General features: G+C 56.9%; 1 protein-coding gene across 1 annotated transcript in view; it reads right to left on the bottom strand.

The window, feature by feature from the left end:
- Window positions 1-18,443, bottom strand: part of GLI2 (GLI family zinc finger 2) — a 250,191-nt gene that overhangs the window by 180,382 nt on the left and 51,366 nt on the right. Inside the window, exon 2 of the mRNA XM_079925090.1 lies at window positions 5,008-5,182. Coding sequence (XP_079781216.1) covers window positions 5,008-5,152 — 145 coding nt within the window. The 5' untranslated portion in view covers window positions 5,153-5,182. The remainder of the gene's footprint in view (window positions 1-5,007; window positions 5,183-18,443) is intronic.

Here is an 18,443-nt window from a genome sequence, read left to right as displayed (position 1 = left end):
GAAGGAGATGCTCAGCGTGGGAGAGGCAGGAGCCCTGAGCCCCAGACCCCGCTCTCTGTGGAAGCAGCAGGCGGCCTTGGGCAAGTCCCTGCCCCACCTCATCTCGGTCCCACCTACACACGGAGAGGCTCTGACCGCCCATGAATTAGACGTGCCGGCCACCCCCCCCCCCAGCCCGACACCCAGGACACCCTGCGTGTCCTTTCCAAGCTTTGCCACCAGGGACGCCCACCTCCTTCATCGCCCACCTCCTCGCTCTGGACCCTCACTCCCTTTCTCATTCCAAACAGGGCCAAGGAAGCTGAGTGAGTCTCCAGATATGATCGGTCATGTGCTGGGGGGAATTTAACAACAGGCTCTGGGAGAGGAGAGGGGGCTGAGGCAGCCCTGATGCGTAGGGTTTGCCAATTTTTTTTTTTAACATCTTTATTGGAGCATAATTGCTTTAAAATGGTGTGTTAGTTTCTGCTTTATAACAAAGTGAATCAGTTATACATATACACATGTTCTCATATCTCTTCCCTCCTGCGTATCCCTCCCTCCCACCCTCCCTATCCCCCCTCCAGGTGGTCACAAAGCACCGAGCTGATCTCCCTGTGCTACGCGGCTGCTTCCCACTAGCTATCCACTTTATGCTTGGTAGTGTATATATGTCCATGGGTTTGCCAATTTTCATGGTGCAAATACTCCGACCACGGCAAGGTCAAGTGACCTACCTAAGGTCACAGATGGCAGAGACAGAAGGAGAGAGTGTACACTTGGCTCTCCCAAGTCGGCACAGTCTGGGTCCGGCGCACCTCTGCCTCTCAGACTTACTTTTTTTTTTTTTTGGCCACGCCACGCGGCTTGGGGGAATCTTAGTTCCCTGACCAGGGATCGAAGCCGGGGCCCCAGCAGTGAAAGCGCTGAGCCCTCATCACCGGACCGCCAGGCAGTTCCCTTCACTGACATTCTAATAGTGGGTTCTAGAAGGCTGAAGGTCCTTAGGAACCAAAGGGATGCGTTTCCTATGTGCAACGTACACCACCCCGAGTCCCAACATCTGGACAACCACTGGTAAGGGCACCTGTGTGAACTATACAGTTGGGATGGACAGGCTGGGACCTGGGACCTGGGACCCTTTGCTGCAGTGCCTGCACCTGGACAGACGTCTCCTGGAGCAACAGATACAAAGAAACTGTGAGGGACTAAAAATAACTGCGTGCATGCCCAGCTGGGGCAAATCATGGACAACAAGATACAAAAAGACCAAAGAAACCCAACTGCCCCTTCTGAAGAGCTGGGAGCAGCAGGAGGGTCCTGCGCATGCCCCCTGCACGCAGCACCACCAAGGGGGTGGGCAGAGCACCTAAGCCACCCCAGCCGGACCCCTGGAAGACCCCTACCCTCACTCCATATAAGGAACAAGCTCGCCCCCACAGCAAGCAAGGGAACCTGTTGCTTTTTCTCGCTCCCCGCTCCCTGTACAGCAGGGCCCCGATAAAGCCTTGCCTGAATTTCCTGTCTGGCCTCTAGTCAATTTCAGTTGATTGGGGAAGGCCAAGAACCCTGGTTGGTAACAACAGAGGTGAGATATAATTTGCATCCTGCTTTTTTACACTTTAATATCAGAATACAGACACATCCCCCCTTATGATAAAGTCTTGATTAACATTTTCAGGGTCTACGTAATGTTCCATTCAACAGCCGTCCCACAGTTTGATTAATCAATCCCCTATCACTGAACACTTCGGTTGTTTCCAAATGTTCACAGTTACAAATAATGTAGAAATGAAATCTTTCTGCCTAAAGGTATGCTCAGTCTTAGAACCAAAGTCCTACAATTCCAGGGATGGGATTGAAGCTCCCGGAACCAGTGGCACTTGGCAGGGGGCAGATGAGGGGTCAGAAGCTGGCCTGCAAGACAGGGTACCTCCCACCTCTGGGCACCTTGCAGAGGTGGGTGATCACTGCCTCACCAGTTCACAGGGTCTGGCCCTTTTGCATTCCTTACCACATGCCCCCGACATCCTCAGACAGGACTCCCCCTACTCTGGACAGATGTGTAACAGGCCCTGGAACACTGAGCTTGCGTAAGCCATCCTTTCCTTCCGGGAAAGCTGCAAACCACGGTGCGGAATCATGGGGACGATCTTGTGGACTCGGAAGGGATAAACTGGGTGTCAGGAGGGCCAGGTGTCCGAGTGAGTGGTCACCCGCTCAGCCACAGGGAATGAGCTCAGTCCTGCCCCTGCCTCAGCAAACAGGCCTCGCAGACCAGGACGGTTACCCCACCTTTTCCAGAAACAACTCAGGGACAGGGCCCTGGACAGGCAGCTCTCAGCTCCCCGCACCCCTGCCCCAGCCCAGCATGCACCGGGCAGCACTGCCCCTCTCCCAGGCCTCTGTGCAGCCTCCCTGCCCTTCCCACCAGCCCCACGCCGGCGGGCTGAGCTCCCCCCGCCTCTGGCCAGCGCCTTACCAAGGCCACCTTCCCCTGACGTCACTCAGGGCCACAGGGGACCCTCAGGCACTGCCTCCTGCCAGGCCTGGTGCCGAGTGCTGAGCTCCAGAGCAGAGTGCAAACATCCTGGCCCTGAGAGGACCTCCGTGTGGGGGACATGCACGAACCCCCTTGTGCTGCCGGGCACCACATCGCACCTGTCCACAGGCCTACGCCCCTGCGGGCAGAGGGGCCCACAGCAGAGGCTCCTTGGGGCTGTCTGGGACTCCGGTTTGCTGCGTAAAAGAGGAGGCTTGCTCACAGCACCTCTGCCCCCAGGGGTAAGATCCGACGTCACAACATCACACAGACTTGGAATCACATCTGCCAAACGTCCCCACAACACAGATTAGGAACACGAGGCCCAGAGGAGGGAACGGCCTGCCCCACCGGGACCGGGCCTGGGCTGGAACGGGGACCCAGGCCAGCGACTCGGGGCTGCACCACCGGCCTACCTTGCCCCACCCGCAGAACGCGGACGTCACGGTCCCCCAGCCCCAGGGGACCCGCTCCAGATGCCACCTGCTCTGCCCTGACTGCAGGACGGCCCTTCCCAAATGAGCTGTCCAGAGAGTGCTACAGGGAGCAAGGGACGTACCTAACTCGCTCTGACGACAACGTGCCACCTGTCCTGGGCGACTGGGCTGAGGGCCACATCCACCCAGTGTAGGAACCTCACCAGACAAGCGCTCCTCTGGGGTCGGGCAAGGAGGGGACGGGGCCTGCGGGGTGGGCAGGACCACATCCTTGGGGGGCGAGTAGAGCGAGGTCAGGTACCTCCAGGGAGCGGCTGCACACCAAGCTGTAGGCCCGTGGCCTGCCCCCCCAGACCAAGACCCCCTCAAGCATCTGAGATTACTGCCCCATTGCTGACAGCCAGGTCTGATGCTAGAGGACTTCCTTCCCAATCATGCCCTCATTTCTCTCTAATGACCACGAGTCTGCTCTTGGCTACGGGACGTGGCAGTGAATTGGGCTGCGTGGCAGCTCACGATGCACTGATGGCTCCAGAGAGGGTTAGGGTCCGGGCTAGCGAGAGGCCGAGGCAGGGACAGCTGAGGGCCCAGGGGGCGGGTCAGAGAGGCACCGAGGCCACTCAGGCCTCAGAGGCCCAGGCGCCTCTGCATCAGGCAGAAGGACGGCTCGAGGTGTCGCCACAGGCCAGGGTGGGCCCTGACCCAGGAGAAGGAACAGACCACGTGCAGACCCAGCCAGGCCCGGGACAAGCCAGCCCTGGGACCACCGCCAGACCCCCACCCTGGGCCTTCCGTCCCCTGACTCCCGACACCACCTGCACGTGGTCCACCCTGGGCTTTGGCTCCTTCCTCCACCCTCACAGAGGGAGGGCCTAGAGAGCCCGGCTCCTAGCAGGGACGGGGGTCGAGGGGTGTCACGCAGAGCAGGCGTCCTAATACCCGAAGGTTGGCCTGGGCTCGCCCCGTCCTGGCTCGGGCCGCACATCCTCATAATGACCTCCAACTGAGAATCACGGGTGGTGGGGGGGGAATAGAAACAGTGTAGTGACAATGAACCAGAGGGCCTCCAGTTCGCTCTCGGAAACAATGACTCCTACCCGCTCTGAGTGTCTTTCCGAATCCCTGCACTCTGGCCCTAAGCTGCACCCAGCACGGCCTGTGGACTGGCTGTCCCAGCATCATCCGAGCGCTGGTCAGAATTTCAGAAACTCAGCCTCGCCCTGACTCACCGACTGGGGGTCTGCACTTGAACAAAGCCCCCCGCGACCTGCAGACATCAAAATGTGAGTGGCGCGGCCGGCACTCTCACCCCACCCCGGCGAAGGCGCATTTCCCCCCCTGCTCTGGGAGCTGTGCTTCAGCGGCGAGAGCAACAGGGCATGACTAAATGCACTTGAATAAAAAGGGGAAGAAAAGAAATCTAAGTCTCTCCATTCCTCGGAGACAGAAATAGTTTTGTGGCCTCCAGATGGACCGCGCAGACACAAGGGGAGGTCTCGTCTTCCCGCCAAGCTTTCCCAACGGGATGCTGGCACGGACCAGTGGAAACCAGAGACTATTTCTCTTCGGGGCAGTAAAATGAGAGGCTGTGGCTCGGGGGGTCCTTCTGTTATAATTAAGTTGGCCAGAAATTCACCTAAGGATGCTAAATTCTGTACCTGACCCTCTAATTACAGCCAGAAAGGATCAGGAGACAATTACTTTCCAAAATAGCCCTTGGCAGGCCGGAGGCAACCAGCAGCCTCTTTGGCACATCTGTGCCGACAGAATGCACCCCAGGGCTGCCCCACAGCCTCGAGCCTCCCTTGCCTCCCCTCCCCTTCTCCTGCTGGAGCCTGAGATGCCCAAACCCCCCGACTGGGAGTGGCTGGACCTTCGAGATCCACCCACAGGCATCCATCCCAGTGCCTGGGGTCCCCAAAGCTGGGGCGCCCTCTTGCTCCCCCATAAACCCCGCATGGCTGCCCGATGACATCGGCCTCCCGTCTCATTCAGTCCGAACGGGCTCATGAAAAACACCCCCTGCCAACCATGCAGAACAGAAAGTACCTCCTTGGGTGGCTACCGCGGCCGCCGCAGTGGCCACCGCGAGGGCCGAGGCCTTCCTGCCGGGGTCGGGAAAAGCGACGCCCTCCAGGATCCCACTTTTGGCTTCTTTCTTGTCCGTGGCCGTGGCTGAGGCGGACGTCTCCATCCTAGCCACGCATAGTCCTGGGTGGCAGCCCTGGAGGAGGAGACAAAGACACTCACCAACGCGGCCCCCAGACCCAGCCGGGACGCGCCGACGCAGATTCCCACCCGCTGCCGCCACGCGCTCCTTCTCTGATCATTGCGAAGGAGGGTTTAATTAATTTTGAGAATTCTTCGTTCTGAGATTCATCTGGTCTTCTGAACGACCTCACGGACCACAGCCGAGCGTTTTTCACTGCCTGTTACCCCCGATTTTTCAAATCTAAGCAACAAGTTCCTAGTACTGTGCGTGGCGACTAGCAAGAACCACCTTGAGAAATGAGGTCAGCAAGCAATGCCCCTCATCTCAGCCTCACAGGACGAGAAAAATCAATACAGAAACCGCGACTTGGCGCTCCTCAGAGGAAAGCCCTCATTCTCCCGTTTCTTTGCAGCTCACCGGCTCCACCTTTCACTTACTCACGTGCATGTTCGTTCATTCTTTCATTCATTCGTTCATTCCTGCATTCCACAGAGTTTTCACCATTTGCACACTCGCACACATTCAGTCAACAGCTCTTCAAGCCCCTGTTATGCATCAAGCATTGTGCCTGGTGCCGAAGATACAACCCACAGAGTTTACATCCTGCTTGGGAGACATAATAAGTAAAGGGGGAAGATACATGTATATTTTGTCTCTCATTAGTGAGAGAGAAGGAAAGAAAGCAGAGGGGCAGGAGAGAGCGGGGTGGGAAGGGCAGGGGGGCTGCTGGCCTGCTTCTCTGAGGAAGGGACGAGATGCCACATGAGGGTCTGAGGGAGCCCACGGCAGCCAGAGGGCAGGGGCGGGAGCCGCGGGCCTGGCAGGGAGGAGGCTGGCTTGTTGAAGGAGCAGCAGGAAGGTGAGTGCCAGCCCTGGAGGGTTTTGAGCAGAAGCGGGGTGCGACAGGACTCACAGTACAAAGGGGTCGCTCTGCCAGTGTACGGAGGGCAGATCTGGGGGATGGCGCACGACTGCAGTGACCTGGGGAGATATTGGTTGTCTGAGTTAAAAGGACAGTGGCTCTGAAGGCAGAGTCCACAGGCCTTGCTCGGGCCTGGATGTGGGGTGTGCTAGAAAGCGGAGTCGTCGTGGGTTACGAGAGAGGAACCCGGGGGATGCGGGGCCCAGGTAACGCTCCATCTCCAGCTGGCTAGTGGGCCACAAGCAAGCGTTTTACTAACTGATGCCTCATCATGTACAGATGCTGCTAATTCAGAATTTGTATCAAATATTACGGAACAGACATCTGAAAGCCAATTTTCTTAAAAGAATGGGGGTAGTGTCAAAGATGGCTCCGATTTTCCGCTGAGCACTTGGACGATTGCACGGTGGGGCTGTTTGCTGGGATGGAGCACAGTAGGTGAGAAGCAGGTTCGGGGGCAAAAACCAGGAGCTGGGTCTGGGCCGTGTTAAGTCTGAGACACCTATTAAGACTGAAACAGGAAGGACCTACTGTAGAGCACAGGGAACTCTATTCAATAACCTGTGATAAACCATAATGGAAAAGAATGTGAAAAGAATATATATGTAAAACTGAATAACTTTGCTGTACAGCAGAAATTAACACAATGTTGTACATCAACTATACTTCAATAAAACTTGTTTGCAAATGGCATTATTTCATTCTTTTTAATGGCTGAGTAATATTCCTGGGGAATGTCATAGTGAGTGAAGTAAGTCAGACAGAGAAAAAGAAATATCATGTGAAGAGAAAGGTATTGCTTATATGTGGAATCTATAAAATGATACAAATGAACTTATTTACAAAGCAGAAATAGACTCACAGACGTAGAGAACGAACCTATGGTTACCAGGGAGGAATGGTGGGGGGAAGGGGTACTTAGGGAGTTTGGGATTGACATGTACACACGGCTGTATTTAAAATGGATCACCAACAAAGGCCTACTGTGTAGCACAGGGAACTCTGTTCAATACTAGATAACCACCCAAATAGGAAAAGAATTTGAAAAAGAATAGATACATGTATTACGTATAACTGAATCACTTTAGTGTACACCTGAAACTATCACAACATTGTTAATCAACTCTCCTCCAACAGAAAATAAAGAGGTTTAAAAAAATTTTTTTTAAAGATAAGCAAGACTGTTGGAAATGCAAGGCAGAGCTTGGGGAGAGGCAGAGGCTAGAGATGGGAATATGGCAGCCACAGGGCAAGATCTCCAAGGGAGAGGGCGGAGGGAAGAAGTAGAGAAAGTTCCAGAACGAGACACGGGGCGTTCCAACATTTCCAGGAGGGAGAAGAGAAACCAGCCAAGGAAGTGAGCAGGGATGAAGGAGCAGGAAGGAAGAGAAAGTAAAATCACCAGGAGAGCGTGAGGCCAGGAGTCCAACCCAAGCAAGAAATGCCAGGAAGGATTATCTCCATCACAGGCTCTGAGAGGCCCCGGCGCTGCACGGTGGTGACCAGGGCCCAGGTGGGCTCAGGGAGAGACAGAGGCACAGACATTTAATCAGGAACCTTTGCCATGAAAAGAAGATCAGCTGCTGTTTCAGAAGGAAGGCAGGTGGGTCTGCACGCTGGTGGGAGGAGACGGTTCTGGGCAGAGCCCGTGGATCGCGGGTGGCAGAAACCAAAGGCGATGGTCAGCTCCATCCCCGGCGGCTGCAAATCTTACACCTGCAGGCCCCAGAACCTCACCTTTTAAAAGTCTGCACGATACTCTCATGGTTTTCTAAGCAAAAAGCGGGAGTATACCAGAGTGATGGGTGTGAAGCCAGAGGTGGCTGCAGCCTGGCCAGCCTGCTAAGCGAACAGCCCAAGCTCTGGACCTCCCGGATTTACCTCACCCACCAGACTGTATGGTTTCCAGTCTTTCAAAACCCCTGTCCAGAAAACCCAAGATAGATGAGGGACAGGGAAATCTCCCTGAGGATTCTGGTGAGTTATAAGGTTTCCTCTGGCTTGGAGATTTCGGGATCGCCAGCTGATCCTTTAAGCCTATTTGTATAATCTGCGCTGTAAGAGGCTGGCTGGCTGGCTGAGCGGCCACCAGCAACAGCCCCTGGGCCACGCCTGCTCCACCTTCTCTGCCCCCTTAGCCTGGCCGCAGGGGCCACCCTCCCGTCCACCTGGCCGGCACTTTGGGCCACCGTCCCACCCCATCCTCACCCCCCCATCTGATCAGCTGCGATTCCCATCAGTTCACCCGCAAAGCACCTGGCCTGCGGGGCCTCTCCCAGCTGGCTGCTCTGCCAGGCATCCTTCCCTTCTGGGTCCTGGGCACCTTCACGCCACCTCTGGTCCCCCTCCAGGTCCCCCTCTACCCTACAGCCAGGCACCTTCCCCAAACCAAATCTGGCCAAGGCCTCGCTGAGCCCCTGGGGCCTTCAGGCAAAGCCTTCCTGCGTCTACCTGCAGTCTCATCTCCCCCCACCCCCCCGCACCCTTCACAAGCAGCCAGCCCTGACCCTGGAACACCCACCAGAAACCCTTCACCCTTTTCTGTGTGATGGACTCCTACTCTTCCTTCAAGATGCCACTCAGACGTCACCTCCTCTGGGAAGCCCCCCAGCTCCTCCCCAATCAAGGTCACTTCTGCTTCCAGATCCCTACAGCATCCCACCACCCCCATCTGTATTCATCATCACCACCAGGTCCGGAGCTGCTCCCCACTCAGGCTGGCACGGAACAACAGCTCAGGAATGCCGGGCAAGGACTGTGCACCTCTGAGGCAGGAAATCACAGCTCTTGGAAATACGAGTGATTTTGTGAACAATCTGGGTTTTCTTCCCAAGAAGCTCAGGTGAAGGAATTTAGGCTCAACTTTGAAACACACCTTGAATTTGGAAGTAAGGACAAAAATCAAAATGATAGCTGGAACGACAAACCTTGAACAAGCATTTACCAGGTGCCAAGCTCTTTGCAAGAGTGAGTTCATTTAATCCTCACGACACTTTACATAGGAAGAAACCAATGCTCAGAGAGGTTGATAACTTGTCCAAAGACACACAGCTTAAAAGTGGCTGTGCCAGACCTTGAACCCAGGCTGTCTGGCCCCAAAGCTGTACACTGGAGCATCACAGAGAGCTGTCCTTCGAGTGAGGACCCTGCAGTGCAAAGGGATTTGCACTGAATTCCCTGGCATCATCGAGGTGCCTGTTGAGTGTGAGGAACCCTATGCCAGAAGCCCAGGAGGATTCGACACAGGCCCTGTCCTAGTGCTGCACCCAAGGAAGCGAGACTGGTGGACAGGGACCACCAGCCGATGGATAGGCAAAAGCTGAGGCTCTGTCCAGGACCGCCTGCCAACGCCATGCCCCTGCGGGTGGCACCGTCCACTGAGGCTGACCAGGATGCGGGGGGAGGAGTTGGCAATTGTACATTCTTCCCCTAACTCCTCATTGCAGAATTCTTTACGGACAATCAGCTTCGTGCCTCACACTGCAGAAGGCCGGGAGCTGGCTTCCACCCCAAACGAACTGGGTGTCCTTCCCCCGGGTCTGGCACCTCTCACATAGCCTGGCCAAAACCTGCTATGTACCCACCTGGCTCCCCGCTCAACCATGACCTCCTCCAGGCCAGGGCCAGGCCTCGCGCCCCTGGGTCCCCAAGTCCAGCTGAGCACGTGCTCAGACCCCTTGCTGATGGGACAGGATGGGTCCAGGGAACCAGGCCAGCATCTGGAGGGCAGCAGGCTTGAAGGACCAGAAACCAGGACAGGACTCAAGGCACCCACAGGGTCGGCCCAAGTGACCAAACCCAGGCTGCTGGGAAGCATCCCTGAAGGCAGATGGGAAATTGAGGCCAGCAACTCAGAATCCTTGAACTTTAGCATCAGGGATGCCAGGGCCAAAAAGAGGTTCAGCTGCCTCACGCCAGCATCCCCCCCGCCACGTTGTCAGAGGGAATGGCATCCTCCCGATTCTTACAGAGGAAGAGGTGAGCTGCCCAAAGCCACTCTCCATGGAGGGAGAGGGCCCAGGTCTAGAGCCAGGTCCTCTGGCTGGAACGCTGCCCGAAGCCTCAGAGCGAGGCCACCCCAGGACCAGGTGGACAGAGTGGCAGGGAGGGGATGTATTCAGACAGCAGTGGGCCCGGGAGTGCCTGGGCTTCCACGAGCGCCCATGGGGAGCTGACCCAGTCGGGGAGCGGGGTGTCCCCCGCAGGGACCACTGCGTCACAGGCCTCGTTTTCCACAGATCAGCCACGGCCCTCCCCCTCCCCCTCCCTTCCAGGAGAGGAAAGCAGCAGACAGAGCCGAGAGGCTGCGTGTAAGTCACAGGAATTACCGGAATTAGCACAATTTCTGGGTAAACACCAGGCGCCCAGGGTCCCAGGAAGCCCAGCTGGGGACAGCAGAGCGGGGCCTCGGGTCCCCAGACCTCAGCTGGCGGCCTGTGGGATATGCTGGGGGACTGCCCATGGGCTCCACAAAAGGTTCCAGAACAAGAGGGGCTGAGAGCACAGCGCCCACGGGGCAAGGAGAGAGTCAACACCTCCACGTTACCCGGGAGGCCACGCTCCTGGGCTTCTGCCCGGGAAAGGGGGGACACCGGACCTGCAGCCAGGAGAAGCTCCCTTCCATTTGGAGCTGCACACAGCACCCCTGCCCCCCAGGGTCTCGGTACCCCTGGGGGTGCTGGCAGCACCCCGAGCCTCTGGAAACACTCCTGGTCCTTCCCCTGCCAATTCTGACGCCACAGGTTCAGGCACAGGGCGGGGGGCAAAATATCCAAACTTTAAAGAAAAGCTCCACGGCTGTTTCTGATGCACAGGCAGGTTCAGCAGAAACTACATGGGGTGCCTCTAAGATTGCTTCCAGCTTCCAAATAATCGGTAAGTTCCAATTAAAGCAAATGAATGGAAATAAATGTATTTGTATCTCTGTTAATTTGGAACCGGAAGTTGGTGTTTCCCTCCGACATGAAGGTGGGTAAAAGGCATAGTGCCTGTGAGCCTGCCACCAGCACAAGCCACGGGTGTGCTCACATCCCGTCATGGGGCATCACCTGTGCTCACCATGGTGCTGCGCTCAAGGTCAAGGTCGGCATTAGACACCACCCCCGACCTTGCCAGTTGTGCCAGCAAAGCACATCTATTAAGCTATGATCGCTGCAGTCAGGACAACTGGCCTCCCTCGTAATCCTATGCATTTTATTTTTCTACTGAAGTCTAGTTGATTTACAATGTTGTGCTGGTTTCAGGTTTTTAGCACAGAGATTCTTTTCCCTTAAAGGTTATTACAAGACATTGAGTAGAGTTCCCTGTGTTATACAGTAGGTCCTTGTTGGTTATTGTAAATATAGTAGTGTGTATATGTTAATCCCAAACTCCTAATTTATCCATCCCAATCCTATGCATTTTATCCTATGCATTTACAGCATTATTCTGAGGAGGGGGCCACAGCACAGCAAAGATGAAGAACTTGGAGCGAAAGGACGGGCTTGAAGAAGAAATTAATAATCAGAGGGCTTCCCTGCTGGCTCAGTGGTTAAGAGTCCGCCTGCCAATGCAGGGGACGCGGGTTCGAGCCCTGGTCTGGGAAGATCCCATATGCCGCGGAGCAGCTAAGCCTGTGCACCACGACTACTGAGCCTGCGCTCTAGAGCCTGCAAGCCACAACTACTGAACCACACACCACAACTACTGAAGCCTGAGCGCCTAGAGCCCGTGCTCCGCAACGAAGAGTAGCCCCCACTCACCACAACTATAGAAAGCCCACGCGTGGCAACAAAGACCCAACGCAGCCAAAAATAAATAAATTAAATAAATTAATTAATTAAAAAAAATAATCAGAGGAGAATGACCAAATCGCTCTGAACCCTGCAATCCTACCACCTGGCTGCTTTGAGCTCTCCTGATGAGTGAGTCACAGGAACGAGAGCAGCTTCCACAGGCGAAATCAGCCTCTGGGAGAGAGGTGAAACCTCGCTTCCCAGCGATCCTGGCCACCTCGGGGCCCTGGTGTTCTCACCTCCTGTCTGATCTCACCCGTGCGGCACACTGCCTGGGCCCCACACGCGTGGGCACACACGAAGAGCACACACAACCTACAGCAACAACCACGACCATGTACACAGTCACCTGTGTGAGCGTGGGCACACATATACACACTGTCACACGTTCATACAGGGCCACCCACAAGTGCACACAAAGTCACATACAGATGCACACACCACATGCACGCACACACACACACACGTATGTGTAGAGAGATACAGACACACACACACACACCCTGGATACACATACACATAATAAACACCCGGCCAGCCTTGATCATAGACTTATTTTTGTGATCAAATGAGATAAAACACGTGAAAGTTCCTGGAGTGAAAAATGCGTCGCCAATGCGACGCTGATAAAAGGTAATAATTAAAAATGGGGTTTTTAAAAATTAATTAATTATTTTTTTTTGGCTGCGTTGGGTCTTCATTGCTGCACGCGGGCTTTCTCTAGTTGCGGCGAGCGGGGGCTTCTCTTGTTGCGGAGCACAGGCTCTAGGTGCACAGGCTTCAGTAGTTGTGGCACATGGGCTCAGTAGTTGTGGCTTGCGGGCTCTAGAGCGCAGGCTCAGTAGTTGTGGCACATGGGCTTAGTTACTCCACGGCATGTGGGATCTCCCCGGACCAGGGCTTGAACCCGTATTCCCTGCATTGGCAGGCGGATTCGTAATCACTGCACCACCAGGGAAGTTCTGGTAATGATAATTATAACGACACTGTAACTAAAAAGATGGCAGCAGACTCTCTCTCTCATGGCCCCAAGGTCCCGAGGACTCGTCAACATCCTCCCTGAGTGGATGACTGAGTCTTTCCATCTCCCGTCACCTCAGTGTTGCCACCTAGAAAATGGACATTCTAAAGGGCGCTCCAGACCCTAGGGACAGCCGTCCAGCACCACAGTGCCAGGGCAGCCACGGGAAAGCAAAGGGCGTCCTAGCCCGTCATGCTGAAGGCATGAGGGAGCCAGACATGGGCTTCGGCTCAGATCCCCTGGATCAAACTGACACTCGCTTTCCCATCCTGAAGGGACCGGGACGGGGGTGAGGGGAGGGCTCCCCAGGACGGCGCCAAGCTGGGGACGCTCTGCTTGCCCTTCACGGCCAGGGACAAAATAATCTTCTTTTAAAATGTGTGTATTTTCCTCTCCAGAGTGAGAGACGCTGATGCTTGGGCCAGCGCGGTCCACGTCAGTGGTGTGTCCAGCCACGCGGCTTTCCCTCTCTGAGCCTCCGTCCCCTCCCCTGTAACACAGAGCATCCTCCCTACTCTCAGCATGGTTAAGAAGGCGGTCAAGCTTCCCCGCAGGGCCATGAACACCCTGCAGCAGTGGCTCTGCAAACATAGGGTCCCCAATGGGGCTTGGCCCAAGGCTGGCCAGGCAGGCGAACCCCTACAAGTGGGCACCCTTTTCCAAGGAAGACAGGATTGGGGGAGACCGAGGTTTAGTGAGGAGTTGTGCCTCTGGAGTCTCGGACACACCTCTGCCGCGCCAGCCAGCCAGCCTGGCTGCCACAACCCCAGCTGCTCCCAGGAGCTTCAGGTCAAAGGCCTCCCCTCTACCCGCTGTGGCCAGAGGCGGGCACCATGCAGAAACCCCTCTCCTAGCGGGGCACCTGCTTCTTTATCGTTCCTTGAATGTATTTTTCCAAGTAGGAAAGCTCCCTCATGTGCCCAGCCCCTGGGCTTGCTGGTGCGCCGGAAAACAGATCATGACCCCAATGCACTGACTTGCTGGGCCAGAACAGCAGCCAGGGAGGCCCCAACGATGGGAAATGCAGCAGCCAGGCTCAGATAAGGGGAGATGGGCGTCAGGGGGCCCAGAGCTGGGCAAGAGGCTTTTTCTTTCCGGAAGGGTGTGGGTAAGAGCTCACCCTTCAGATGGCATTGCAGCTTCCACTCCCTTGCACGTGGTTTCACTCCCTGAAAATACCAGGTCATCTCCATCCCCCTGCCTCTGTCCCATTGCTTTCCTGCCCAGAACATTCTCTCCTCCCTGCTCTACGCAAGGAAGCCACGCTTTAAACCTTGGGAAGCCTGCCTAACGCCCTCCCACCTGAACCCTAGTCAGAGCCAACCCACCTCTTGGTGCTGCTTCTGAGACTTTGACAACACCCCCTGCACACGTCAGCAGCAGCCGGCACCTTCGGGGGGGGGCACACGGGGAGGGCAGACTCTGGAGAAAGGTCCACGTTCGCATCCCAGCGCTACCTAGAGCGATGAATAAGAACTGAGTCCCCCCAAGCCTCAGTTTCCTCATCTGTAAAATGGGGATGACAACGGCGTGTCCCTCATGGAGAGGATTAAGAACACAGGGCCTGGCATATACAGGGGTCCCGACTCAAATGCCCACCACGTTATCCTAACTGCAGCCCCAGCGAGACCACCCACCTGTCTGCCAACTGGGGCAGGAAGACCTGACCCAGGAGCCCCGGCACCGGCAGCAGGCCTGTCCGAGACTGGACAAGGCAGCCCGTGGCCCCCCTTCCTCTCCATCCTGACGCCCCACCACAGGTGTCTGGGCCTCTGGGCTCTAACGTGCAAACGCTCAGGCTGGCATCTCTCTGGAACGTGCCGTCCTGCCGATTCCAAATGCTGCTGTCTGTCCCCTTCCTCCGTGGACAGGCCCAAAGCAGCAGAAGTCCCGAGCGAGGCCCGGGGTCTCTCCCCGCCCCACCCCCCCAGCAGGCGGCCAGCAGAGGCAGGCCCAGCTCGGCCCCTGGGCGCGCTGTCTGCGAGGTGAACAAGGGGTTTGCTGTGCAGCCGCCAGGCCAGACCCAGATATTTTAACAGCTGCATTGTGTGCTTCTGAGGCGCGATTCCTGAGCGGCGGCGGGGGAGAAACAAGGAGGAAGAACAGACGGCCCTGGGCAGGCTGCAGGCCGGGGAGTGCCCACCCGCAGGGGCCCGGTGGCGGAGGGCACGGCAGGAACAGGCCTGGCGTACGGGCATCACCGGCACCAAGGCCCCTGCCAGGGCCCCTTCATCCGAGCCTGGGGACGGGCGGGAGTCAAGGACAGAGACCCAGTGAGTGGAGAAACCCCCCAAAGGAGGCTCTGAGGCGGGAAGAGGACCAGGAAGGCGGGGAAGTGGCTGCATGACAAGGTCCAAATACTCTGCATGGCACCAAGGCCCCACTCCGGGATCTGCCCCCGTCCACCCCTCCAGGCTCACCGCCCCCCAGGTCCACCCCGAAATCGCCCAGTTTAACACACTTCCAGCTCTGCCTGCAATGCTACTTCCCCAGAGCCTGCCCTGCCAGCCCCCCACCAGGCCAGTTCTGCCTTGTGCCCCCCAAGGGCAAACTCCCGCGTCACTGTATTCTTTTATTTTTTTTCTTTTGGCCACGCAGCCTGTGGGATCTTAGCTCCCCGACCAGGGATCGAACCTGCACCCCTGCATTGGAAGCGTGGAGTCTAAACCACTGGACCGCCAGGGAAGTCCCAATGTGGCTGTACTCTGAGTACCACTGCCGTGCCCACGCCCGTTATGCCGGCCCCGGACAAAGGCTTACTCCACGTTTGATGACGACTCAACACACAAACTGAGAGAACCTTCCTCTTCTCCTAGCCTCACCTCAAGCCCCGTTGCCCACAAGGCTCTGGGGGGGCTCTTGGGACCCAGCAGCACAGGGGAGGTGGACGACAGCACAGGCTGGCTGTGAGGCCAGGAGGGGGGCTGTCAGCAGCCCCTAATGCCTGTCACAGGCAGTGTTTGCCAGCTCAGTGATGGAAAAGCTCTTGAGGGCAAAACCGCTACTGGCATATGAACTGCACCCCTTCCCTTAACGCGTAAACCCTTGGGAGGGAAGGCTTTGCCATGGACAGTGCCGAGGACCCAAGTGTATGGAAACTTACCTCCTGTGCTGTAAGCGCACACCGTTTTCAAGACAAATAAAAAATTGAGTGTTTGTTGGTTAAAAGTTGCTTTCTGAGCCGTTACACATCCCAAGGAGCTCTTTGCTCCCAGTGGAACTGTAGGCTGGGGAATGGCATTTTGGAGTCAGAGGCACGGTACGGGTGGCTTTCCCATGTCCTTCTAATCATAACCCAAACCACGGCCCCTAGGTGCAGGGGGACCCCGGCCTCGGCCCAGGTCTGGGATGGCGGGGGTGGGGCTGTTGCAGACCCTGGACAAATCTGTCCAAACATCTCGGCGCAAGCGACCAAAGTCACAGAGGCTCTCCTGAGCAGTGGCCTGGGCCGCACTGGCCCCCAGCTGGGTGGCAGGGGCAGCTCTGGGCTGGCTGCAGGAAGAGGCTAAACTTGTCCAGAGGTGGAGAGGACCTTGGTCTGATTTCCCTGCGTTAGGCCTGCTGAGGACCCTTGGAATCACGAGGCTGCCAGGCAAGGAGCCCCTCTAGGGCCCAAAGCACATCTTCCTCTGATCCCAGAGTCCAGCACCAAGAAAAGCCTCCAGAGGTCACCTGGTAACGTCCCCTGCCCAGGCAGCTCATACACAGAGCAGCCCCTTCCTTGCCAACGATGCAAAGGAACTATCACGAGGCTCCTTAGCAGTTCATGCCTCAGCTGGCTGGCCTCAGCTGGCCACATCACTCCCCTGAGTACCGTGACTCGCTCGCTGTGCAGCTCTGGGTAAGTGTCCCCCCATCTCTGGGCTCAGCGCCCCACCAGCGAGATGGGCAGGCAGGACCCCCCGGGGAGTGTCATGTCATGCCACAATTGGGTAGAAACAGGAATTTGGGCACGTGGGGAGCACAGACAGGACACAAGTAAACAGACCGCAGCCACCTGCATCCACGGACCAGCAATTCTTTACTGAGCACCAACAATCTCCTAGGCCTGAGGTCTCCCTCTCCGCAGGTGGTGCTGGGCCTGGGGTAGGGAGCAGAGCAGGTTGGGAAGGGCTGGCTGCAGATCTAGGGCAGCTGCTCTGCCCTCAAGGCTCTGGGGGAAACCAGGTCAGTGGGTGGGCCGGCATCTCCTGCTTCAGCCTGCGCAGCACGCTGCTCTGACTTGCCCGGCCACGGCCTTCCCCACATGGCCCAGGCGATGCCCGCACCCAGCTCTTCCATCGGTGTCTCTGCCAGACTCAGCCACGGGTTTTCCCCAGGCTGTGCCAGCACCACCCTGGCCACTGAAGCCAACAGGAGTGTCCCGCCTTCGGCTGGCAGCTTTGCACACCTGCTAAGCTGTCCCAGGTGGGGCCGGGACCCTGCCCAGCCAGTCCCCACCTCTCCTGGGCTTCCTGCACGCCTGGGAGACCACATGCCCGCACACTCCCTTCCCGTCCCCTGGCCGTCACACATCACAGCCCTAACCGGTTGTCTGGGCCCTCAGGCCTGGAACCTGACACCCACCCAGCCCTAGGTAGGTGGGCTGCAGCCTGAGCACATGCCCACTCAGGGAGGCCAGGGAAGTCCCAGGGCTCCAAGGCTCAGGACAAGAGTGAGATCACCGTTTCCCAAGGGCCCACTGTGTGGCAAGCCTGGGCTGTGACCTTGATCGCAAAGGTGAATTAAACACAGCACTGCTCTCCCAGAGCGCCCAGCCAAGGGGGGACAGGGCTGAAACGAAACAGACAGTGACAATGAGAATACGCTTCCTGATAGACTAGCTCAGGAGGCCACAGGGGGCCTGGGCTAACCTGAGGGAGGTCAGGGAGGGCTTGCTGGAGGAACAGGTGTATAAGCATCTTTAAAGGGAGGACAGGCGAGGTCCAGAAAGGTCTGCTAAAGCAGATGGAGGGCAGTGTCTGGGCAGCGAGAGGGAAGCCTGAGGCCAGTGTCCAGCAGAGGGTGAGTACTGACCCTCAGAGCCTGTGGAAAACTGCACATCTGGGCACAGGGAACCCCCAAGGCCCATGCCCTCCCTACCTCTTCAGCCTTGTTCCCACCAACTCAGACCTCGTCCTTCACACTGTGGTGTTTCCAGAAGTCTGCAACCCCCAGACACTGCCTGTCAGCCTCTGCGATCATGCTCTCCCCACCCCTGCCCAATGAACTCCTATTTACACCTTGAAGCCTAAGGCCAGCACCACCTCCCCCAGGAGGGCCTCCAGGGTTCCCACATCACACAGCGCTCGGGAGACACTTCCAGTCTGCTTAACCATCTCTCCGGGTGGTCTGGCTCTTTGACATTTGCTCCCAGCCCCTGACACACTGCCCAACACATGGTCAGTGTCCTACAAATATGCAATGAGTGGGAGCCATCAGAGTAATAAACCCAGCGTTCTGAAGTCAGCCGTCTTCTAGACCGTCCCCTACTACTGCCTGCCACACAGTCGATGGCTGTTAAAGTTATTCAACTGTCCCTGAGAGTCTGACAGAAGGATGCAGCCTAGAAGGTGC

Source organism: Stenella coeruleoalba (genome assembly GCF_951394435.1).
Source record: "Stenella coeruleoalba genome assembly, chromosome: 6".
NCBI lineage: Eukaryota > Metazoa > Chordata > Mammalia > Artiodactyla > Delphinidae > Stenella > Stenella coeruleoalba.
Note: the sequence above shows the minus strand (reverse complement) of the source record. Positions and strands in the feature narration are given on the sequence as shown.